This window comes from Rhamphochromis longiceps, linkage group LG22 (assembly GCF_057381845.1).
Source record: "Rhamphochromis longiceps isolate RC_006_pf linkage group LG22, R_longiceps_female_GT1.1, whole genome shotgun sequence".
In the NCBI taxonomy this organism is placed as follows: domain Eukaryota; kingdom Metazoa; phylum Chordata; class Actinopteri; order Cichliformes; family Cichlidae; genus Rhamphochromis; species Rhamphochromis longiceps.
The window spans coordinates 32,904,206-32,929,197 of record NC_140577.1 but is presented as its reverse complement, the minus strand read 5'-3'; the positions used below and the strand labels follow the sequence as shown (position 1 = coordinate 32,929,197).

Below are 24,992 nucleotides of genomic sequence, written 5' to 3'. Positions count from 1 at the left end.
CCATATTTCTCACAAAAGCTTTTGAACTCTTCTGCAGTGTACTTTGGATCATCTGTCCACGGGATGCCATGTCTACTAAACTGGGCTTTCAGTCGTTCAATGACACTACGACTGCGGTGGTGTTTCAGTTCATCCATGTAAATAAATTTTGAGTAGTAATCTATCAGTACTATATAGTGTTTAGATTCAAAGTTACAAATGTCAAAGCTCACTTGCACAAAGGGAAGTCTTCATTTGACTCCTTCTGTTTAAAATAAAAAAATAGGAACCAACAAGAGCTAATCAAATTGCACTGATTGTTTCTTTTAGTATCCTTTTCTGACTTCAACCTTGAGGTAAGGCATAATGTATGACATTTTAGATTATTTTCTCTGTAAAAATAATAAAGTGAAAATCCAAAAGAATTCGGGGCTGGGCTAAACCCTCAATGTTTTAAGATCCTTGCAACACTCCTGTCTTGGCTGATGTTGTTGTAAGAAACCTTGTAGTTGAAAGACCAGCATAGTTTTTAACCGTTTCATATGTTCCCTTACAGAAATCTTGAAAATGTCAGAATATGTTTAGAAAAAAGAACATCAAGAAGTGCAAACTAGAAGGAAAAGTGTTGTTTGATGTGAGGCAGATGTTGCATTCAGGGTAAACAGAGTGAATCATGATGATATAACAAGCAAAGACCTAAAATATTACCGACAGTGGGTGTATGGCTTTATACAGATCAGCAACTCACTCACTACTTGGGAGGGGAAAAAACGATATTGTTCAAGAGTAGAGGGGCTTAGTTTTACTTTGTTAATCTGTTTTTGATTCTTTAATGTTATAAGCTTGGTTTGAAATGGTGCATGAAATAAAAAGGTCAAAGTAAAATATTTCGAGCTAACTTTATGCAAGATCAGTGCTGGAAACCCTTGAGAACCACAACAACCAAACTAAACGAACTAAATGAAATGACTGTTATTCACTGTAATGCACTGTAATCTCTTCCTGTCTGTTGAACAGCTACCCTCAGATCCAGAAGCCAGTAGCGATACACATAACAGATGGAAATCAATCACAATGAGAAGTACTGATAGATTTATGGAAACGTGGAATTTGGGGTAATTATTTATGAATTAAAAAGGCATATGCTGAATTTCTGACAATATATCAGTATTTACAGCAGAGATGTGTTAGGTGGAGAACAATAAGCATGACTACTCGGACACATGCAGTGACTCAGCAACAGTAATGACAACAATAAAGGAAGTTACATTCATGTCCGACCTCATTTTGATAAATAGTTTTGGTCAGTTTATTCATAAGGTGGTTTTTGTTTGGCTTCCAATGTTTGCATGTTTTTGTTCATGGCAGTGCAGATGAAGATCAGTTGGCAAAAAGAGTCGCTCTTGAGGAAAGAACAGAATATACATCGGTCATAACCACTGAGGAATTGTGCAAAAAATATGTGGGAAACAAGGGAAACAGAAAACCTTTCATCCATGAAAGCCATGAATAATAAACTTTCCCTCCACAATCAAAATAGTTTTTTTTATAACCAGGTGGATACTTGGTGGTTGTGGATTAGTGATCGAGGTGACTGATTTAATAAAGACCCTGATGGAAAGTGAGAGTGGGCATGATCAGAGAGAGTCAAACGTATTCTCATCTGGAGACTGAGTTGTTCTTTTCACAGGAGGAAACTGTTTCAGCATCATGAGTAGCATTTTTCAATCTTGACGCACTTTAATAGTACGTAGGGATTACATGGGTATCTTAATTTTAGACTTTTGAATACAACACACAGTCCAGCAGAGGGCAGCAACACTTCAGCACTCTGTCTGCCTAACATGAGCAGAGGCTCCCTAACAACCAGCTGCTCCTAATACATCTAAGTTCTCTGTTTTATTCACATAACCCAACAATCTGTAACCTTCAGGGAACCATGAAAGGACATTCCTTCAAAGCTCCCTGAAGGTTGTGATGGCCAAAACAAGGCTACGCAAAACTCTTAAACATTTAGAGCGGTTTTATTTTTTTATCAAGATGTTTTTACAGTGCAAGGCTGTTCTCTCTCTGCTGATGTGAGCAAGTTTAACTCACCCAGCAGTCTGTTCTTTCTGCTTTTTTTTTAAATCAAAGAATAGGCCAACATTTATTTAAGTAGACGTTCCATGTTTAAGTTGGGTGACTAGCTTACACTGGTCTTAACAATCCAGAATCCAACAGAATCCAACATTAACAATGAGACATTCGGTATTTTCTTTTATACATACATTAAATCAGTAATTTGAGGCCCAGTCCGAACTTGGTGCACACTTGAATTTTACTCTAGTGCTCTCCACTACGAAATTCAGGACCATTACTCATTTCACCTGCCGTCACTTCAACAATGGTTTTTCCAGACTGCTCACCTGAAAAGGCTCCAATGGCTATCTTCTCTGGAAACATTCACGGAGCCCACATCTACCTGCCCTCCTGCCCGTCACTCACCTCCAGATCACTCCAATGGTTGGGTTGTCCTTCTCACTTTCTTGAACACTAGTGTAACATGGTAGACCTAGAATCTTTCTTTGGGTGTGTTACACTAGCTTGGCTACCCTCCTGAGGCCTGGGCTCACCCAACCTTTCTCCCTTTTGACAATAGATTGTTCTCTCATTTTAGTTATCATAGTATTTTTAAATGGGTGTACAAACAAACAAACAAACAAAGCCAGATACATTGGCTGCATTTTTAGATATATAGTTGTATATAAGTCTGTTTACAAAATTTGTGCATAAGTTTTCAGAATTTACAATTTACATGTTGAGCATAATTTACTAAACATGTCTGTGGTTTTTACAGTAACAAAGTTTCCCTACTACTAGGATTTTATGTTTTTATGTAATGAGGTTGAGCTGAAAAGAATGATACCAAGCAAGGCAAGCTGAAAATATTAAAATAAAACTATTTGAAGGTGAAATACAAATGTAAAATCAAAAGTAGTCCAAAACAGTCAATTATATTTTGGACCTCAATCAGGTTTACATTTTTGTTCATGACAGTACAGATTTCTAACATTTTTGGTTTTTTTGTAAATTTAAGTGTGTAACAATTTGATTTTTTCAACAAAAAAGAGTGAAACTTGTGTTTGTAAATGAACCATCCCATGTTTTGTAGCTTTCAGGATTTTATACTGATTGTGCTAAATATTTATTTATTATACTGGCTCTGTATATACAAACACTGACGAAGGTTGTCTAACTGGGAGTGGCTGCAGTGAATAAAAGCTGCACAGCAAGCTTAGGTATCCTTTTCCAAGATGACTGCCAAGCCCACAGTTCTACTGTTGTGGTAACTATTGTCTTTTATTTATTTAATAAACTTGAGTAAATAATTATTTTGATCACAAAATTTTTGCTTTCAGATTTCTATTACCTATTTGTAACAACAATAATGATGCTCGTGTCCTCTATAACTTTGTGGCGAATATCAATTGAGGTCAAACACATATTTTTAACTTTTACAAATGTTAACATTTGTAAGAAAAGTGGGAGACGCATGGTGAGAGCTGAGCCATGTTGTTGATGATGTTGATGAAACAGAGCAGGACTTACCTGAACTAAAGTTGTCTTTTCTGAGCAGTGCACACGCGGGACTTTGGTTGTGATTCTTTATGGTATGTTTAAAAAAACAATTGGTAATTTTGTCCAATATCTTCATATTGTTTCCCCCTTTTGGATTCCTTTCTGTCAAACCAAAATAAATGTAAAATAAGCTCATGGCAGCCAGCTAAAAAGCTTCTGCGTCACATTCTCGAGCATAACTGTGCGAAATATATCGTTATATCGGTCAAAGCAGCAAAAGCTATGACTCTTCGGCTGTGGTAACCAGCAACTTTTACTTGTTTGTTAAACAGTAGTGAGCAAGGGTTTTATTTAATTATGCCTTTATTTCAAATTCGTGTTGGCTGCTCGTGTAAAAACTGTTGGATACATCTCTTCTATGAAAATCCAGAGCTAGAGTTTTTTTCTTTACTTTTGTAAACACTCAGCGTGGTCGCATGCGAGATTGAACAAGAAAACAGAAGCTACACTTTGGGTCTTGTTGTTCATTTGACATTTCACAATATGCACAACAGAAATCATGTGTACAGGTGGCAAACAAAAAATGTAAAAAAGATTCAGATTTATTAAATTTAGATTTTACTAAAATGTTTTAAAATATATTTTATATTGACTTACTTATGATATATACATGCATATTTTTAAAATACTGTGCAGAAAAGATTTAATAAAAACTGGCTCTAATATGAAAGCAAACCCATGTAAAACTAGTAAAACATGACCGTTTAGTTTAGTGCACCCTCTGTTATTTCTGTCTTCATAGTAAGAAGCGTCCACATCGTCAGTCAGCCTGCGACTTCTCCTCGCCACAGGTTTCCGCACCGGCTGCTGGCACTTGCAGGTGCGTCCAGTTTTATCTCTGCCGCAAACATGCGCTCCACCAGACCCAAAGTGCACACAGGTGTAATTAGGTGGAAGTATGGTGTAAACAAAAAAATCCTTACAGGATACCCACTGTCACCAAGCAATAATGTATTATGATTTCCTCTCTCAAACTGAGCAGTCAGTGATGAGTTTAAAAAAATCCGGGACCATGTATAGATCTTGGAAATCACTGGAAAACCAGTTCTTGCTATTTCCTGTTCCTCAGCATCTGGGGTGGAGGGACGTTTTATGGGAATATGGGTTCCGTTGTTGCAGCCTATGTAATTATTATTTTGGGACTTGATTTGGGATTTATTTTACTTTGTTGTTCTGTTGACCATTTGCAGTTCCCAACTTTAAGCTCAGTTGTCTTGATGGTTTACATTTTAGTGTTTGCTTTTTTTGTTTGTTTGTGTGTGTGTTTTTGTATGTGATTGTGTTTCTATTGGAGACGCAAAGCCACATAGATGCAAACAACAGAAAAAGTAACTCTATTTGATTGGCTGAAAGTTTTTTGAGTGATATAAATAGGCAGAAAAGCTTGTTATATTATTTCACTGTGGTCTTAGTGAACCAATAAAGTTTTCAAATATTTATCCACCACTGCTTTTAATGATGTAATTTAATTTTTTAGGTGACAGAAAATCAGAATGGCTCCATCTGTAAAACGTCACAGGTAAGAAGCAGTTTTCTGATATTTAGGCTGTACACACCTGATTTGTCAGATTAAACTTCAGCTCTGTTTATGTTTCCAGCTGTGAGGTTTTTGTGTTTTGTCATGAGTATAGTGTTATTCGTCATGTAATTTTTCTGACCTGTGGATTTATTTATGTAGTGAGGATTAGAGATGTGTACTTATGGTACTTGATCTGCAGCACAAGTAAACTGGAGTTTATGATGTTTAAACAAAACAAAAGAAAGTAACAAATAATTATTGTTGATTGTAAATTTATTTATTTTTTTTCCTGTCCCATTTGGTTCTTTTGCCATCAGAATTATTGTCTGACAAAAAATACATATATCAATCACCTCGATCACCTGTTGAGAAAGAAAAAAGAGAAAACAAGCAAAAAAAAAAGAGCAATATAATAAACAACATCATCGCGATGACCTATGTGAATATAACAGTAAATACTAAATATTAAACATTATTGTGCAGCACGTAAGATCGACAGCGCACAGTGTGCTTTGAGGTAGGAGCCAAAAAGGGTGTAGTTTGTGGGTGTGATCACCCGTGTGTACACCTGTGAGCATGGACGCGCTTGTTTTTAAAAGGTTCCTTCATGCAATGATCTGCTAGAGGGTGTGGGGAGCCACAGCCCCGTCCTCCAGGGCATGAAGCAGGTATGGAGGAGATCAAAACTCCAGACATCCAGAGGCCCCCAGAACACAAGAGACCAAGGAAGACCAACAGAGGGGCAGCCGCGCCACTATCCCGGAAAGAGCTGAGGAGAGTCCCAGATGAGGGGTCGCTCAGCAGCCGCGGAGCAGAAGCCAGGGGGGATTGCAATATCTCCCCCTCCTGCAGAGTGAGTTCCTGGAGAGGAGACCTCCTGCAAGATGTAACAGCCTCCCCCACCAGTTGATTGTTGATTGTAAATTGGCATGAGTGTGATATGAAATCCAAGCATCATGGACATAACCTGTAATGAGCTGGATTAACTGAAAAGTGAAATTTCCGATTGAATCAAGGAATATGGAGCACATCTGTACACTGACTTAACCTCTTATTGAAGACTGCCTTTCACACAGAGGGAGAAGAGATGCACAGGAGTGAAATGAAACAAATACTTCTAGGAAATATACTTAAATAATTCAGAAACATTGACAGACAGTAACAACCACTGTTGTGACTGAAGATGAGGACCCGACTCTGACTGTAGACTGAACCCTTGAACCAAACACTCACAGGATGTATGGACTCAGGATTGTAGATGGTTCAGTGCAGAAATGGCAACTTATATCCCAAGCACAAAGCTTCTGAACATACAAAACAAATTACTGTGATGCTATGACTTCAGGAGGATAGACATAACAGTAATTATTTGGCATTAAGCTCCATACAGTGAGGCTGACTGATTGGGCTACAGGAGCACGAGAGACAGGATGACAATGGATTGTAAAAGGAAAAATGTTCTTATAAACTTTATAACAATCATAATATCTTCTGTATTTCAGGTTGAAACATAACCTTCCTGTTGTGTCTCATGTCCCACCTGTCAAAAGAGAAAAAAGTACAGTACAATCATCTCTGTCTCATGTAAAAGGAAGGCTGAAATAATTATTTTCCATCCTTAAAGAAACTGCATGTGTTGCCATATGTTGCAGGTGAGGATGACTCCCCAGCAGGTGTTTCACAGATTGTATCTGCAAATAAAGGTGAGCGTTTCCCCTTAAAGAAGCCGGCTGGTGCCACATTGAGGAAAGCAAGGCTTGAGGACACCGTTTACAAAGATAATTTTCTTGTGGTGAACGGTTGGGGGAAATTCTACCTTCCGAAGGTTGTAACCATGCAGGTTATTGGTGTGGTCGAGGGCATCTCGTTCCCATGTGAGCAGCTCGTTCTGATGACCTGTGAGGACCAACAGGTATATGCCTATGATGAAGAGGAGCTGCATCTGGTGGCTTCAAGCATGAAGCAGTTACGTGACAAGGGAATGGAGTATCCAGGCTCCACGGTTTATTACAGGGGAGAGGCCTTTAAAGACATGGTGAGAAGTTAAATTTGTTTACTGGACTTGTTCGTTAATAAAGATGATCATCTGTAAACACTGTCACTAAATTATGTTATTGTCTGTTGTGTGTAGCCCAGGGAGAATCGGGCAGACACGAGCATGAGCAATTTGGGCAAGAGGTTGGACGAAGAGTATAAGAAGCTGGTGGCAGAAAGGAAATCCAGCATCCTGGAATATCTGAAACACAGCAGAAAACAGAAGTCTGAAAGTTTTTAAAAGTTGTGGTCAGAGTTATATTGTTGGATTGTCATTTATGCTTAGAAACATATACTCATTAATGATTAGAGTTATATAATTGATTGCATATTGATAGGATGTCTGATTCTTAGTAGTCTGCAAAGACTGTGTGCATTCCAGAGCACTCAAATTGTAAGGTGATTAATTGCAAATAATGTTACAAATTTTTTAGGTTGTTTTCAAAGATAATGTGCCGCATTACTGTAAAATAGTGTATTTTCAGCACATTAGCAGTGTAAAAATAAAGGCAATTTATCATTTGTCAATTTGCAGTAATTTAGCATACCCATTACAAATATTTACTCTTTTTGATGGTCATTTACAGTTGAAATTTCAGTTATTTACAGTAATTATTAAATACATTTTTAAGTGTAAGTCCTTTTCCATTTGTTTTACTTAATGTGTACCACTAGGTTCTGTTTTGGTGACTTCTGCTCTTTGTGCTAAGATGACCTAGGTGAATGGAGGACTCCATAGTATAATTCCGTTTTTGCATAAAAAATTAATACCCAACTGTAAAAGTTATATTTGTTGTTTTAACCTTTGTGAGGGTTTAATTTGCATTTTCTAAGGCAAATAACAGAAATCAGACAACAAGCTGCAGCAACTGGAAAGGTTCTGTATAAATAAAAAATTAAATCGGGTGGATGCACTTAATGGTGGTTTAGCTAAACTGAAAATTTGTTCATTTCAAGCGTGGTTCTTTAATCATATTCAACCATTTACCTGAAAGATAAATCTTTGATTTGAAAACATATCTATTTCTTTGTCAGTGTCCCTGACTGTCATGTGATTTTGAGTATTGACACTGATTTTAGTGTAGGAAACAAAATATATATATATTTTTTTTCAGTCAGTTTGTGTCATACTAAAATTGGGAGCCTATTTATCATAGCGTGAAGTATTAAAGCTGACAACCACAATTTAAAATAGCTTCTGTTTGCCTCTCTCTCTCTCACACATACTAATGGACACCAGACAACAGCTGAGTAACAGCAGGGACTGTTCATGTGTCAGATTTTCAAATTTAAGGCCCTCATTATTATAATGGACGACCAATATACATCACATGTTGTAAATTGTACAATATAAGCTATCAATGTGTTATAGGAGTTTATCAGCATACTGTAGTGGGTCAGGGTTGTTTGGGGTGGGACAGCTATGTTCTGTTGTTCCAGGCCGCAGGTTATGTTGCCATGGTTACAGGTGACGCTGTCTCTCTGCGACTGTGTGTTTCTGGGTGGAGAGAGCGCCTTTTTGTTGTTGTTGTTGTGTTTCTGTTGAATGCTAATAAACGGCTGTGCTCCCGGGCTAACTCGCGGGAAGCAAGACCAAACGACACCTCTGTCTCCTCCTTGTCTGAGCCACAATACATTATTTCTAAGATGAAAGACTTTAATTACATTTTTTGAACTTTTTGCAGTTATCACTGCCGTTAGTGCTGTAACATCCCTTCAGCTTTTATAACCATTCTGTTTACCTCCAAACACCGATCAACAGACAATCCCACCACAATTTTTTCAGCAATTGCATCATCTAGTTTTTCATTGTTTCAGACTGCCATAGTGGGCAAATGCTGAAGTCAACTTATTTAAAAACTTTGTCACTGCATTACAATTTTTAATTGAAATGCAAATCTTCTGTTGTGCAAGATCAGAGCCCTTAAATGGTAATTCATTCAAGCTCTATTCACAAAACAAAAGTAATTCCTCTGCTTAGCAACTGGCACATTTGTGTGTGCATTCATTTGTTTATCCTGCCACATGTTGCACAAGAATGCACCCAGAGCAACTATGTAATGTGACGTGTCACGTCAAAGTATGTAGGCAGGAATAGTTTGACTGAAGTGGGAGAGCTACATTTCCAGTTTCATTTACTGTGCACTTGCAATGGTGAGTTTCTGCTTTTATGCAGTTTTCAATTTTATTTTATTTTTTAAAACAAATATCTTCAATATCTTTTTGGGTTATCACTGAAATGTTTAATTTGGTAATGTGTTGTTTTCTTCCGTATTGCTTTAGACTTCTATGGAAGACAGCAGGTATCTATTAACTGGTCTTAAAAGTTTATCAGAGCATTATACTTTTTTATTTAACTCTAAAAAAATTAACTGTTGTTCATCATTTTAAAAGAGAATGTGAAGACACTGAAGCATATAATTCTAAGAAAAACAGTTTGATAATGATTGAGGAAATGCTGAAACTGAAGACCACGATTCAACAAGACACTACAACATTGATTGATGAGGTACTTTATCTGATGGGGACATAATGAATGGTACTGTCAGCGTGTTTTGAACACACCATTTTTATACAGCATGGAAAATGATATATTTTTGTGCAAACAGATGCTTCACAGCATCTTCTTTCTGGGAAATATCATGCAAACATCAGTTTCTCCTGAAGACATCATCCCTGATACGGAGATCTTTCAAAACTTAAGGCAAGACTATCGAAGGCCTTTTGAACTCTATTCCACTCATCTGCCCAGGCGGAGTCCGTTCTCCTGTGTGCTTGACATGGTAAGAAAATATGACTGCTACTTTCATTCAGTAATGATTCATTTTCACTCAAACTTCATGTATAAATTAATATCAAATCCAAAGAAAAACTAAAGCACCTTCTGTACATTATGGTTCAGTGCCAAACAGAAGGTGATATGGGCAGAAATCTGTGCCATTAGAAACTGAATTTGAATAAGTTAAATTTGAATTTGAATTGCTCAGATTGAATCTGAATTGTAACTTGAATAAATGCTTTTGAAAACTGAATATGAATTATCCTAATTTGAAATTCAATTTATTGGTTTGAAAATGATCATCACTAAATTGAAATTGAATTTTATATTTTGAAAATGAATTGATTTGCTTTGAAACTGCATTTTATCCTTTGAAAATTTAGCTCTCGAATAATTTCAGATTCACTTCTCACCATTCAGTTTCAGTTCTACAATTCAATTTCAGTTCCAAAATTCTGTTTTTTGGAACTTACATCCAGTTCCGGTTCAAGCGCAGATTAATAGAACTACGTTTTACTAGCGGACCGAAAGTGTTACTGACGGGAATCTACAGCGTCTTGAGCTGAATTAAGACTTCAGAAGTCATTCGTCATGTCGAATGACCAGCGGATAAACTCTCAGGTTGGTAATAAATGTACTACATGTATAAGAACAAGCGTCATGTTAACAAATGATAGCCGTACAGTAACTGTTATGCTTATTGTAGCTGTTAGCTAAAAACGGTAATTTAGCGTAGTTTGCCCTGAATTCAGCTTTGACAACAAATATGATCGACTGTTTCTAGTAGAATTCCAAAGCTGTCATCTTGGACCCTCTCAGAGTACCCCTCTGTATGCTTGCAGAGACCCCTACAGTAGAGAAACATGCAAAACGGTGTCCAAACCTTTGTATTTTAGCTTTATTTATGTCTTACACAGCATCCCAACTCTTTAGCTAACTTAATAACTTTAGCTAAAGTGAATAGTTAGTCTAATTCATTAGTGCAGCATTACTGGATCACCTCTGTTTGAAGTGTTATGTGACTGTCACTGTGTTTAACTACCATAATAATTCTTAGGGTACTGATTGCATGCTTAATTAGGTTTTATTTTAACACACTACTCCATTACTATGTTTGACAGGCTGAAGTTGTCGGGTCACCTCCTAAATCGACCATCTTTTACAGGTGTTTTGTGCCAGAAATGGAGTGTCCACTGAAGACTGAAGATACTGAATCTCTACGCCTTGCCATCCATCCCTCTTGTGCCTTCATCTAGACAAGAGACATTAACTTAACCACTCTCATATGCTCTGTACCTACATCACCTTCCCTGACAGTCGTAGCTTGGCTCATCTGAGGGTGAAATTATAAGAATGTGTTATTTTGCAAAGTGCTCTCCAGGGTTCCTAAATAAAATATGGCATTGAGGTCATTTCTTTTGAATTAATCCCTTCTTCTGAAATATAAGAACATCTCCTGGTTTTAATGGCACTTTGGATTTCTTTACTTTCTGTTCCACTTCCAAACCCAAATAGATGCGACAAGCTGACACAGTAACATGGAAGAGGGAACGAAGTTGGAAAGGACTACTATAAATAAACCTAATGCCTAACAATGTAAAATGTAAAATAAGAAAAATAATAATAATAAAGATAAAAGATGAAGTAACAAGTTTTTAGTTTTTAGTTTATTCCAAATGATCATCCAGATGTCTGTGACATGTGATGACAAACACCATAATGGAAGGCCTTTGTCATCACATGCTTAAATTCATATATTTTTGCACATGCTGAACAGGCAGTCAGACATGCTGTAACTGTTGGGTAGAAAACTGCATGAACACCATACAGTAGGGGTCTCAAACTCCAGTCCTCGAGGGCCGCTGTCCTGCAACTTTTCCATGTGTCCCTGTTGCAATACACCTAGTAGGTCATTAGCAAGACTAAAGAACTTGACTGCATGCTGAGGTGGCAATTCAGCCATTTCATTCATGTTACAGCAGCTCATGAGTGAATGAACATGGTGCAATAAAACTATTTTAGAAGTATATGTTCCCAAATACATACATTTACTTAAATTTACTTGAGTGGGGTTAGGGGTTGCCACCTCAGCATGCAGTCAAATTCTATACTCTTGCTAATGACCTACTAATTGTATTCAGGTGTGTTGCACCAGGGACACATGGAAAAGTTTCATGACACCGGCTCTTGAGGACTGGAGTTTGAGACCCCTGTCATACGGAATATGACAGGTGTGGTTGAACTGCATGAAGACTCTGAAGTTTCTCTTCTCTTCTGGCAGGACAGGAATGTGGCCTTGTCTTTGTGGGGGTTAGACAAGGCCACATTATTTTTTCCTTTCTACCAATAGAAAGGAAAAAATTATGTGCATATTTCCACGAGAGAAATCCCATGCCTCGACCGTCGTTGACCGCCGCCATGATTTTAGCCTACATCACAGCATCATGTGCGCTTTTTACATCCAACACAAAAACTGCAGTCGTGGTGCTTTGATTGTACTCAGAACTCGGAAATTCTGCCTTCCGAATAGGAAGATGTAGGTAACACCAGACTGCAGATGAGCTGCACACAGGGCTGGACTGGGACAAAAAAATAAGCCCGGGCGTTTTGACTAGAGACCGGCCCACCATTATAGGAAAAATCATAAAGCCTTTGAATGAAAACAAACGCTGTTGTGACAGCGATGCACACTGTTTTCATGTTATATATGTATCAATCTATCAATCGTTTGTTGTAAGATTCAGATAATTATTTTTTAAAAGCTTTTAAATGAGAATAAGAAAGAAAAGTATTTCCTTGTGCCCCCCTTTCCCTGTTAATTCCCTACCTGGCCCCCCTGGCAAAACTTTGCTAGACCCGCCCCTGCACAGTTACCAGCTGTCAGCTACTTAGAAAAGGATCCTGGTGTTATTTGTCTCTCAGAAACAGTTCATAACTTCCCTTCAACTCATTCATGTCACCTAAAAGGTAAACCTGTTTCTCCATCACCTGTTCAGCTCTGATGATTCAGTAAGGACATCTCCTGGTTTCATCTTCATGTTTCCCTCTCACCACATAACCAAACCGACATCATGACCAGCAGCTTTACAGCTGTGGCTCCAGCAAACATCAGCTGATACTAGGAATGAATATCAAATAAATTCTAACAACAGCTGACCAAGCTTAAACATGCTGCTGTTGTTTAGCGCGACATCCGCTGGTTTCCTCTTTCTGGCACAAAGTGGGCGAGAGAAAAGCTGATCAGCTGATCATTGATCAGTTTCATGATTGAAGTAGAAACAGGAGAGAGAGGGGAGAGAATGAGAGAAGAAGAGGCAGCTGTGCAGCATAAACACAGAATAACTCCAGCTTTGTGTCTTTTTTCATTGTAGCTGAAGTCCGGGACAAACTGTTCCTTTTCACCTCAATACGAAACACATAATATTTTCTCTGAATACGAGACGATTCCATTTTTTATGGGACGGTTGGAAACTCTAATAATTAACTTTATGAATAAAATAAAGTTCAACATCAGTAACATCATAGCACCCACCCAGCTGTATAGAAACTCTGTCATGCTAGCTAATACCCATTACGAAAAAGTCAGCATAACGAAAATAAACTCCACCTAAACTTGGTTTATATCTGACCCAGATAGACTGCAGGTCGTAACTTCTTACCTGAAGTTCAGTTCACCTGGCACTCGGACCGGGGGCCGCCTCGGGTCTCTGCTCCTCCTGCGTCCCCTTTCCTCACCCACCTGCTGGCCTTCACCACTTGCTAATGTTACTGAATCTGTGGATAGCCGATAGCCACCACACAAAGTAATGAATAACGACCCTATCTTAATCCTAGTAACGATTAACGCGGTCCTGATTTTGGCATAATAACTAGTTACCGTGCTCGTTACCACAATAATAATGTAGTTACTGTAACACGTTAGTCCCAACACTGGTCTTGTGTGACAATCTGGTAATAAGAAACCTTTTAATAGGTAGGTGGGACTGAACCAGCTGACTTTAATTTGATCTAACTGAGACATCAGCTAGTGTCATGACTCTCCATGTGTACAATACTGTTCCCTGTGTAATTTCTGAATTTACATTGCCCACAAATCCATCCAGTGCATTTTCTCTCACGCACTCATACCACTGCTTTGTTTCTTTTTAAAATCAGCTTAGACACAGCAAAATATTTCAGCATAAAGTTTAAACTTGTGAGCATGTCATGATCCAACAGGGCTGTCACAGAGTTTCATTTCATGATAACTGGTAAAAAACATATTCTAAGTATTGATATGATAGTAATAGTTATGGAAATTTGGAAAAAGAATTGTAACATCAATATCTGTAACCATTTCCAGATCGTCCGGCAGAAAAATCCTGAGAATGAAGAACAAATAAAGAACAGTCTACAAGATCTTGTTAACAGCTTGGAATCAAATCTTCTGGTCTCATCCACCATCTGTATCTCTCAGAACAATAACAGTTCAGCCAGGTACTACGGAGTCTCCATGTCCACCAAAGGCTCTAACCCAGGGAAAATTGTGATTGGTGCCTCCTGTCTTAGCAAATGGCATGAATATGTATCTGGTGCAGTGATGACCTATTATCCAGTAATGGTCAGGAAAACTTACTTTGATGGAACTTGTGCTGATCAGCTGAGTGGGATTTTTCACTATATCTTCTCACTTTCTTTAGAGCTACAGACGGTACCTAAGATTTGGAAACATGCGATCATTGTTCCTGTTGCTAAGGGCAGTTCTCCTAAGGCACTGAATGATTTTAGGCCTGTGGCTCTGACTTCTTTAGTGATGAAGACATTTGAGAAGATAATTAAGAAGGAGATTTTAATGCAGGTTGAACACCATCTTGACCCCTTCCAGTTTGCCTATAGAGCAGGGAGAGGTGTGGAGGATGCTGCTGTCACACTCCTGCATCTCTTGTATAAGCATCTTGAGGCCCCCCACACCCATGCAAGATTATTATTTGCTGACTTTTCATCTGCATTTAATACAATTCAACCCCTCTTACTTGCTGACAGGCTTTACAATCATTTCAAGCTTGACACTAGTCTGGTCGGCTGGGTGACAGACTTTCTGACTAATAGGTCACAATGTGTGAGGGTAAATCATGTCTTTTCTGATGTGCTCTCCTCCTCTACTGGATCACCCCAGGGTTGTTGCCTCTCTCCCCTTCTGTTCATTCTGTACACAAATGAGTGTCGCAGCAATTTCACAAACAGACACATCCTGAAGTTTGCTGACGACACAGTGATCGTCAGTCTTCTAGCGGGGGACGAGTCAGGCCATGGACAGGTTGTAGATGATTTTGTGAATTGGTGTGATGAGTCCTTCCTCTCACTTAACGTGTCAAAAACTAAAGACATGATTATTGATTTTAGGAAGTCCTCTTATAGCTCATCACCCACTATCATTAAAACTGCCGATATTGGGATCGTTGAGAGTTATAAATATCTAGGTGTGGTACTTGACCATAAACTGTGTTTTGAATCTCATGCTGATGCCACTACTAAAAAAGTTCAACAAAGACTGTTCTTTTTAAGGAAAATGAGATCTTTTAATGTCTCATCTGAGATGTTGTCCTTGTTTTATAGAAGTTTTATCGAATCTGTGATCTCTTTTTGTATCGCTGCCTGGTTTGGTAACCTGACGGTGAAGAATAAGAATCGGCTGGGACTTCTGATAAAAACTGCTAGCAAAATTTCAGGGCGCTGGCAAGATGGACTTTTGGCCATTTACAATAGAAATGTGCTTAGAAAGGCTCATTCTATTATTAATTGTGTGAACCATCCACTTCACAGTGAGTTTGAGTTGTTGCCTTCCGGCCGCCGTTTTAGAGTACCTCCGAGGAGGACTAAAAGACTCCAGGTCTCTTTTATCCCTACTGCGTCTTGTCTCCTTAATGGCAAATAATTGTCCTTGAATTTTCTATCATTATTATTGTTATTATTGTTTTATAGTATTGTTCTGTTTGTTCTTATCCTCCTGCTGCTAAACTAATTTCCCCTTGTGGGACAATAAAGAAATTGAATTGAATTGAAAGTGGGTATAATTGGCCGTTTTTGACTACTTATGATTTTACCTCTACATTTCACCTTTAAAAATTATTCATCTTGCCTTGTTTGGAGCAGACGCTCGCGAAACACAAGTGGATGCTGTGTAATTATTCAAAGCTATACGAAGACAACACACTAGTAATGACTTCATGAACTTCTTCACAAATAAAATTTTTATCATTAGAGAAAAAATTACCAATAATCATCCCACAGATGTAATATTATCTACAGCTACTCTTAGTACCATTGATGTGAAGTTAGACTCTTTTTCTCTAATTGATCTTTCTGAGTTATCTTCAATAATTACTTCCTCCAAACCATCAACGTGTCTTTTAGACCCCATTCCTACAAAACTGCTCAAAGAAGTCCTGCCATTAATTAATTCTTCGATCTTAAATACGATCAACCTATCTCTAATAATCGGCTATGTACCACAGGCCTTCAAGCTGGCTGTAGTTAAACCTTTACTCAAAAAGCCATCTCTAGACCCAGCAGTCTTAGCTAATTATAGGCCAATCTCCAACCTTCCTTTCATATCAAAAATCCTTGAAAGAGTAGTTGTCAAACAGCTAACAGATCATCTGCAGAGGAATGGTTTATTTGAAGAGTTTCAGTCAGGTTTCAGAGCTCAGCACAGCACAGAAACAGCTTTAGTGAAGGTTACAAATGATCTTCTTATGGCCTCTGACAGTGGACTCATCTCTGTGCTTGTCCTGCTAGACCTCAGTGCAGCGTTCGATACTGTTGACCATAATATCCTATTAGAGCGATTAGAACATGCTGTAGGTATTACAGGTACTGCACTGCAGTGGTTTGTATCATATCTATCTAATAGACTCCAGTTTGTGCATGTAAATGGAGAGTCCTCTTCACACACTGAGGTTAATTATGGAGTTCCACAGGGTTCAGTGCTAGGACCAATTCTGTTTACATTATACATGCTTCCCTTAGGCAGCATCATTAGAAGACATAGCATACATTTACACTGCTATGCAGATGACACCCAGCTCTATCTGTCCATGAAGCCAGATAACACACACCAATTAGTTAAACTGCAGGAATGTCTTAAAGACATAAAGACCTGGATGGCCGCTAACTTTTTGCTTCTTAATTCAGATAAAACTGAGGTTATTGTACTCGGCCCTGAAAATCTTAGAAGTATGGTATCTAACCAGATTCTTACTCTGGATGGCATTACCTTGGCCTCCAGTAATGCTGTGAGGAACCTTGGAGTCATTTTTGACCAGGACATGTCCTTCAACGCACATATTAAACAAATATGTAAGACTGTGTTCTTCCATTTGCGCAACATCTCTAAAATTACAAATAGCCTGTCTCAGAGTGACGCTGAAAAACTAGTTCATGTATTTATTACTTCCAGGCTGGACTACTGTAATTCATTATTATCAGGATGTCCAAAAAACTCACTGAAAAGCCTTCAGCTAATCCAAAATGCTGCAGCAAGAGTCCTGACAGGGACTAGAAAGAGAGAGCGGATTTCTCCTGTTTTGGCTTCCCTTCATTGGCTTCCTGTTAAATCTAGAATTGAATTCAAAATCCTGCTCCTCACATACAAGGTCTTAATTAATCAGGCCCCATCATATCTTAATGACCTTGTAGTACCATATCACCCTATTAGAGCACTTCGCTCTCGCTCTGCAGGCCTACTTGTTGTTCCTAAAGTATTTAAAAGTAGAATGGGAGGGAGAGCTTTCAGTTTTCAGGCCCCTCTTCTGTGGAACCAGCTTCCAGTTTGGATTCGGTTTTTCTGAAAGTTTTTCCTTTCCAGTCACCTTTCTCACTCACTATGTGTTAATAGTTGGGTTGCGGTCACGTGGTTCTGATGACGTGCGGAGGCAGCGCGATTTTTGAGTGGAGGGCGGAAGTAAACATGGAGGACACTGTGGAGAGTCAGGAGAGCAGCTATTGTGCAACTTTAGACCCCGTTTCTCGGGAGAGATATAAACAGATAGTTAAAAAATATATCGGACGTGATCCGTATTCTTTGAAAATGTCCGAATACACCACAGAAGTAAAGGATTTGCCTACTATCGAGGCTGTGGATATCACCAACTACTTGGTCCTCCAGACTTCTTACTACACTAGGCAGCAAATGAAAGCTTTCAAGAGTCTGGAGGCGTACAATTTTTTTGTCAGCGGGTGGGTCCACAACCTTGGAACAAAACGTCTCCGTGATGGATACAGTTTGGTGTTTGCAAGGGTGAGTGTTTGTTCTTATATTGCTTTATCTTAAACACGCTAACAGTTAGCGGTAGCGGCTTTAACGTCAACAAACATGCCACATCCTTAGGACTTCGTTAGAGTGACAGTTGTTTGTTTCAAGGTAAACCATTCTCAGCGGTCTAACGAGACACCTCTGAAGACTTGGGTAATTGCAAAGGAGGATGGAGAAGTGATTGCAGCTCATTGCAATTGTATGGCAGGGTTAGTAGCCTAATTAAGTAGGATGTTATTGCAATGAGAACACACACACACACACACACACACACACACACACACACACACACACACACACACACACACACACACACATAGGGCACTGCTAGCATTTTGCAGGTGTACTTCAGTAGTAGTGGGGAGAGAGTGTTTTCTTTTAGCTAAGAATTCATCAGCTAAGAATTTGTGTGATTGCCTTAGATCCCTCATGACACTCAGATGCATTTTTCAGATAGAGGGTAGAACTATTCAGTCATGTCATCACCTAGATAATGATTTCTCTATAGGCTGTTGAGAAAGAGTTAATGAATAAACATGTTACTTCAAATAAAGTGCCATTGCACATTAGTATTAGTAAGCTATGCATCATCAAAATGTACTGTAAATATTGCATTTCATGTTAAAAAGATTATGTGCTCTATTTCCAGACTATCAGAATCATGCTCGCACGTTGGAGCTGTTCTTTTTGCAGTTGAAGCTGGGGTGAAAATGAGAGCGACATGCACATCAGAGCAGTGCAAGTGGCTGATGCCATCTCATGTTAAAAAGGTAAGCCAAAAAGCAAAATGTAGGATAAAGAATGTTATATTGGGACTTCATGTGACAGTAGGATAAAATATCTTCCCCTATACTGCTACCTTGTCGTGGTGGGGAAGCTTGAGTGCCTCAATGACCCTGTAGGCTATACCGGCGGGGGCTTCAAGCTCCTGGTAGATCTAATCAAGCCGGGCAGGTTGCAGGTGAGGGGTCAGACAAAAGGCAGTACTTTAATAAATGAAGAGTTCTATTCCAAAACGCTATAACAGCATTTAAAAGCCATTTCCTTTTTCATGACTAACATAACCATGACTGCAGAACCGTATACTGTATATCACACCCTTCTCATGCATGCCTCAACACCCTAGCACTTGTTTTCTGCGCACACACACACCTGACTGCAGCACTTTATATATTCACATTTCTCATGCATTCCTCAATACTCACAACTCCTCACACCACATTTTCATCAACATGGAACTGCTTACTTTCCACTCCTTTTATACCCAGCACATGGCACCTCCATCCCCACCCAACATACACACACACACTTCACTGCCAACCAACCACTATACCCAGCCTAAAACACACATACTCACTCCACTGCCAGCACTGTTCAATTTCGAATATTTTTGGAAACGAATATATAGCGTTTTGGAAAAGAGCTTTTTAAATTTTAATGATCTTCTTTGGCTTAATTTTTCCAGATTCCTGCTTGCCCAGTAACTCTGATTGACTTCTCTTCAGCAAAGTCAAAAAAACGAAAGCTTGAGTGTTCCATTGATGGCTGCACAAGTACACAAAAGGTTGGGAAATCACTTCCATGCCCAAGAGTGCAGAGAGATTCAGAGACATACTGTAGGTTTTTTGAGAGTTTAAGCAAAAACTGTCCAAGGAGTGCAGCACTGATGTCTAGGGAACCTTACCACAAAGAATTTGTCCCCCAGTCTAGCATGCTTCCTAAAACTGTGCCTGAGTACAGAACACCAGAGACACTGCAGCTCCCCCCCAAAGACCTTGAAGAGCTCACCCTGTCCCAAGTCCAGGCTGTAGAGAGGGCGACTCGAAGTCAGAGTGCAAGCAGTATTTGGTTTAGGCAAAGAGCTGGATGCGTAACTGCCTCTAAGCTGAAACAAGTTCTTAAGACCAACCCCCAGCAACCATCAAAGAGCTTGATCAAGGCCATATGCTATCCAGAGGCATATAGGTTCACCACAGCTGCTACAAGGTATTTAGGGTTTGATGTAGGGTAAGGCAGAGTTAAGATTTGGGGTATGAAACTGTCCATAACTGTAACTAAAAAAGTGTTATGAAGATGGAGGTTAGTTATAGGCTTATACGGCTAGGGTTATACAGGGTAAGAACTAAGTATAGTTTAGGGTAATGGCATATTGTATAATACATCACTTTACTGTTTTACACATCCAATACTAAGTAATAATTTCCTTTTCATGTTTGGCATGTGTACTGTTTATAGTTATGGATGCAAACATGAAGCACAAGCCAGAGGAGCATATGAGAAGCTTATGAGCCAGGAGCATGCAGGCTTCTCATGTATGGAACAGCGGTCTCTGGCTGAACCCCAAGTGGCCATACATGGGGTCCTCCCCTGATGGGATAGTCACTTGTGACTGTCATGGAACTGGCATCTGCGAGATTAAGGTATTGACTCTGTTGTAGTCAAGGCCATAGGTGTGACATCTTTCCATAAGAATCAGTGAACTGAGTAAAAATGCAGGAAATACCTTTTCTAATTTCTAATCTATTGTTCAATTAAGATAAGAGGAGGCTTTATTGTCTGTGTCAAATAGACATTTGTTTTGGGCAATGAGAGATTATGATAACACAGACCACACCCATCATCTTTGCTTCTTCACTGTTTCATCAGATAAATCTTGATTGTTGTTCTCATCACTGTGATTTTAGTGCCCACACTCTCAGAAAGATGCGGTCAACCTGCGCATGCGTGCTGGGGAGAAGGGCTTCTGCCTCATCAGTGACGGGGATAATGTCACACTGGACCCAACTCATGACTACTATTACCAAATTCAGGAACAGCTTCACATTGCAAATGCAGAGTACTGTGACTTTGTTGTGTGGAACCGCAATGACATATTTGTTGAAAGGATTTTGCCTGACCTTGAGTTTTGGGATGATGCGATTCCTAAATTTGAGTGTTTTTTTAGAAACAGTATACTCCCAGAAATACTGGGACAGCAAGTTACAAACATACATGTGTAATGTGATAAAAGGACGACAACATAATGACATTTTGAATATTGTTATGACCTGATGGTAGTCATTATGAGTTCTGGCTATTGTATTTGCTCTGACGTAGCATTAGAGCACAAATTGTCATTTAATTTTATTGTACATTTAATTGTGTCATTTAAGTGTTGTGTAACACTACACAATGATTAAATGCTATTGAGGCAGCATAATAATACATTGGTGGTTTATTTACAAGATTAGACTTTTAAACAAATAAACAAAATAGATTGCAATCCATCTCACAGTATAATACTGTACAAACTGCCAGCACAATATGACAGTTGGAGAAAAATATTTCATTTGAAAACATTTACAGACTAATCAGGAGTCAGGACTTAGGTACTACTATTACTCTACCCTGTTCTACTTATCACCAGAGCCAAGCAGCAGATACTGGACACTACTCTTCCTCTCCACCCCCTTCTGTGAGCCGTGACAGTGACAAGACATTTAATTTTTTTTAACTGATTGATTACCACCCACCCCCCTTACTCCAGTGGGACAACAGACTCGGAGAGATTTGACAAGGCACAACAAATTACCCCAATCTTGTCGATCAATGCATGTGTCTCACCTGGCTTTGTGGACATGTTCTCTATTGGCATAGCCCTGCTCTGCAGAATTTGATATTTCCTCCTGACTAAACCTATGACTCGCTCAACATGGATACGCAAATTGGCTATTTTCCTTGTCTCTGCCACTTCATAGGCTGACAGCTGTTTTCTCCCTTTAGAATCAGAATCAGAATCAGAATGGGTTTATTGCCAGATGTTGAGGTTTACAACATTAGGAAATTGCTGCGGTGCTTCAGTGCAGACAATAAGAATTAAAGTGCTATGTAGAAAGAAAGATATGTGCATGAGATATACATGAGATATATACATGAGAATAAGAATTGTGAGTGCTACGTAGAAAGATATATACATGAGTGCAGGTGGTGATCAGTGCCAAACATGAAATGATGCAGTGACACAGCGTAGGGTCATGTGTTATTGGCGGGGACAATCATGTGGTTATTGTTCATGTGTCCAACAGCAGAGGGGAAGAAACTGTTCTTATGGCGAGAGGTTCTGGTGCGAATGGACCGGAGCCTCCTGCCTGAGGGGAGCAGGTCAAACAGACTGTGTCCAGGGTGAGAAGGGTCAGCTGAGATCCGGGCTGCACGCCGCAGTGTCCTGGAGGTGTACAGGTCCTGCAGAGATGGGAGTCTGCAGCCAATAGTGAATGCCGGTGTCTGTAGTGAAGCACAGTAAAACCCCACATTATCGCCAATATTGAACCCACGATCTGCAAGGACAATATCTCCAGGTAACAAGTTCTTTAGGAGGCCACTCTCTATTGTGATCTGCTTATCGCTAACTCTCCCTCCCCAGGCAGAAGATATGTAAGTGACGTAGCCTTGGGGGGCAACACCAATCAAAAATTTTACAGTGTGATGGTGCTTGTAGTTGGACCAAGTTTGAGCTTGTGCAAGAAGATTAGATGGTCTCTCAATAAAGACTTCAAAGCAATCAACAATCACAGCCACTTTACATCCAAATGCCTGTCTGAAACTCAGTGGCATCGTAGCTTGAAGAACATGTCGCTCTGGCCACTCAATTAGGAACTCTAACCTTTTATGAAGTATGTCAATTACTTTATGCCAAACTCTAGAAGCAGTGGACAGAGAAATATTGAACCTGAAAGCTAAATCTTTCAGGGGCAGATTTAGTCTCAGCCTCAGCAAAACTAGTATGAATTGTTCAAATTTGGACAACAAAGACATAGGTCCCGAGGTGATATAGGGCTCGCACAGTTCAAAAATCTGAATTAAAACTAAGAAGTTGGGGAGCCCTGTGTAGAACTTTGTCTTGTCTTCATTTTTTTCAAAAGCCTCCTGGCTGAACTGTGTGTCCAGAGCCTTGCTCCGAAGATCAACCAGCTCTGCTGTGTTCTGTCTCAAAACATCCTCCATCTTCTCGATGTCATCCATCGTCAGCTCTGTCTGGCATCCAGCATCCGCACAGCCTGCAATATAACAGTGGGGGAGCATAATCAGCATAATAGAGGCAACCTCAATTTTTACTCATTTTCACTGTAGGAGTTTTTTAGTGGGCTATTAGAATCTGGTGTAATGTGTTTAATTCACTATGTTAATTTAATGTAATTATTTTTTTTAATCAACAAAAAAACATGTTGCGTCTAAACAAAAAATATATTTATATGTTTCTCACCACAGAAACCTTACATTACGGATATCTTTACTTATCTGTGAAAGGAGACTGTCTGGAATCTGGCAATATAAGAACCATAGCAGTGTACAAAAACCTGTGGTGTGTGCCTGACGGTAATAAGTGCCACTTTTTCTTTTTTTCTGAATAAAATGGTATGGATTTACTCTGTGATAACTTGGACCATAATCATTACAGATAATGGCATCTTTTTCTCTTTGACATGATTCTTGTTTGTTTTACATCTCAGCACAATATCTTACCTGGATAAGTGAATGTCTCATTCACACTGAAGTCTTCTGGTTGTGGATTCTCAGCTGGAAGCTGCAGTTCGGGGTTCTCCACTGTCACTAGGCTCAAATCCGGGCTCTCAGCCGTCTGTTGCATATCCAAAATTGCCTCTGCACATCGATGCTGTTCTGCCTTAAGCTTCATTCTTTTCTCTCGTTTGAGAACTGATTCCGATCTGGGTTTTCGTTCGTAGCCGAGATTGACCGTCGGAGCCCAGTCTTCGTCATCCAAAGCACTTGGGCAGCCTATAGTCCCAATCAAGTCAATATTAGACTACTAACCTAAAAGCACTAAGTAAACGAGAATTTAACGACAACCTAATGCTAATAAGTTCGTTTGCAAACATAACATTACCTCTGACGAAGTGGTCGCTGCAGACACGGGCATTGGCAGACTCTGCTCCTACCGACTGTAAACGTAAATTTAAAATCCATTTTTTCCTACGTTTTTCGGTTAGAATTTTCCATTTTTCTCCTCTTCGTTGGGCTATTTTTGGTACCCTAAAATACCGTTTATCAGTTTCTCTGGTCGACCTACTGGAGCATCCGTAAACACAACAGGACATAGGCATTTTGCGTACTGTCTGTCTGTGATTTTGCGCTTATCTTTTTCACTTCCGACCGCCAGTCAAATTTCGCGCTTTACGTCGACGTCACGTCTACGTCAAATGAAACCTAGCTATAGACCTCTCTGCATTGAATCATATCTGTTATTAACCTCTGTCTCTCTTCCACAGCATGTCTTTTATCCTGTCTTCCTTCTCTCACCCCAACCGGTCGCAGCAGATGGCCGCCCCTCCCTGAGCCTGGTTCTGCCGGAGGTTTCTTCCTGTTAACCCTTGTGCTCCCCTTCGGGGCAGCTCCGGACCCCGGGGGTCCCAGAGTACCCCTGGGTCGCATTTCACAGGCCACGCATCAGGGTTGGCTCCTGCGCCCCGTACACCCACGTTTCCCTCCCTGAATGCCACTCCCGTTTCAATTTTTCTCCTAGTTTCAGGCAGGCTCTATCACGTTCGTCCATGGGAGGCCGCTGTTAAATGCCTCTCACTTCATACTCCATTATTCAAAGTTGTTAAGAATACATCACACGAGGTTAGGTTTGCAGGGGACATCTGTTTTCCGGCAATGGAGTAAGGTGTGTCGGCCAGTAGCACCTGCCTAACTTTTTTTTTAATTTTACTCTCTGAGCCCCATTTTGCTGTTCGATACGAATTTTTTGGGTCATTTAAGTGTCACAC

The 24,992-nt window shown here is 39.6% G+C and overlaps 3 protein-coding genes and 1 pseudogene across 3 annotated transcripts; 3 read left to right on the top strand and 1 right to left on the bottom strand.

The window, feature by feature from the left end:
* The first annotated feature begins 2,365 nt into the window (after nt 1-2,365).
* LOC146644350 (uncharacterized) lies at nt 2,366-14,681 on the top strand. Its single transcript, XM_085395420.1, has 5 exons — nt 2,366-2,489; nt 3,523-3,545; nt 9,763-9,936; nt 14,275-14,575; nt 14,668-14,681. Exons 1-5 carry the CDS (start codon nt 2,366-2,368, stop codon nt 14,679-14,681), a joined length of 636 nt encoding a protein of 211 aa, XP_085251546.1.
* On the top strand, nt 5,094-7,394 carry LOC146644351 (uncharacterized). The gene is made up of 4 exons (XM_085396905.1): nt 5,094-5,119; nt 6,622-6,677; nt 6,772-7,154; nt 7,251-7,394. Exons 1-4 carry the CDS (start codon nt 5,094-5,096, stop codon nt 7,392-7,394), a joined length of 609 nt encoding a protein of 202 aa, XP_085253031.1.
* Nucleotides 14,682-17,808: 3,127 nt separating the features above from the next.
* On the top strand, nt 17,809-21,259 carry LOC146644349 (uncharacterized; annotated as a pseudogene).
* On the bottom strand, nt 21,166-24,814 carry LOC146644348 (uncharacterized). The gene is made up of 5 exons (XM_085395419.1): nt 24,803-24,814; nt 24,110-24,164; nt 23,728-24,000; nt 22,470-23,261; nt 21,166-21,981 (listed from the first exon to the last, which is right to left on the bottom strand). The coding sequence occupies exons 1-5, from the start codon at nt 24,812-24,814 to the stop codon at nt 21,743-21,745; spliced, it is 1,371 nt and encodes a 456-aa protein (XP_085251545.1). The 3' UTR covers nt 21,166-21,742.
* Nucleotides 24,815-24,992: the final 178 nt, after the last annotated feature.

Bases quoted from the DNA above. Each gene is read 5' to 3' on its own strand.
- LOC146644350 (XM_085395420.1), top strand. From the start codon at position 2,366: ATGGTTTTTCCAGACTGCTCACCTGAAAAGGCTCCAATGGCTATCTTC. The intron at 2,490-3,522 runs GTTGTCCTTCTC...ACGCATGGTGAG, and splicing joins CAGATCACTCCAATGGTTGG to AGCTGAGCCATGTTGTTGAT. The intron at 9,937-14,274 runs GTAAGAAAATAT...AACCATTTCCAG, and splicing joins TCTCCTGTGTGCTTGACATG to ATCGTCCGGCAGAAAAATCC.
- LOC146644351 (XM_085396905.1), top strand. From the start codon at position 5,094: ATGGCTCCATCTGTAAAACGTCACAG. The intron at 5,120-6,621 runs GTAAGAAGCAGT...TCTGTATTTCAG, and splicing joins CCATCTGTAAAACGTCACAG to GTTGAAACATAACCTTCCTG. The intron at 6,678-6,771 runs GTACAGTACAAT...CATATGTTGCAG, and splicing joins ACCTGTCAAAAGAGAAAAAA to GTGAGGATGACTCCCCAGCA.
- LOC146644348 (XM_085395419.1), bottom strand. The intron at 24,001-24,109 runs GTAATGTTATGT...TTGGGACTATAG, and splicing joins CAGCGACCACTTCGTCAGAG to GCTGCCCAAGTGCTTTGGAT. The intron at 23,262-23,727 runs GTAAGATATTGT...GTTATATTGCAG, and splicing joins TGAGACATTCACTTATCCAG to GCTGTGCGGATGCTGGATGC.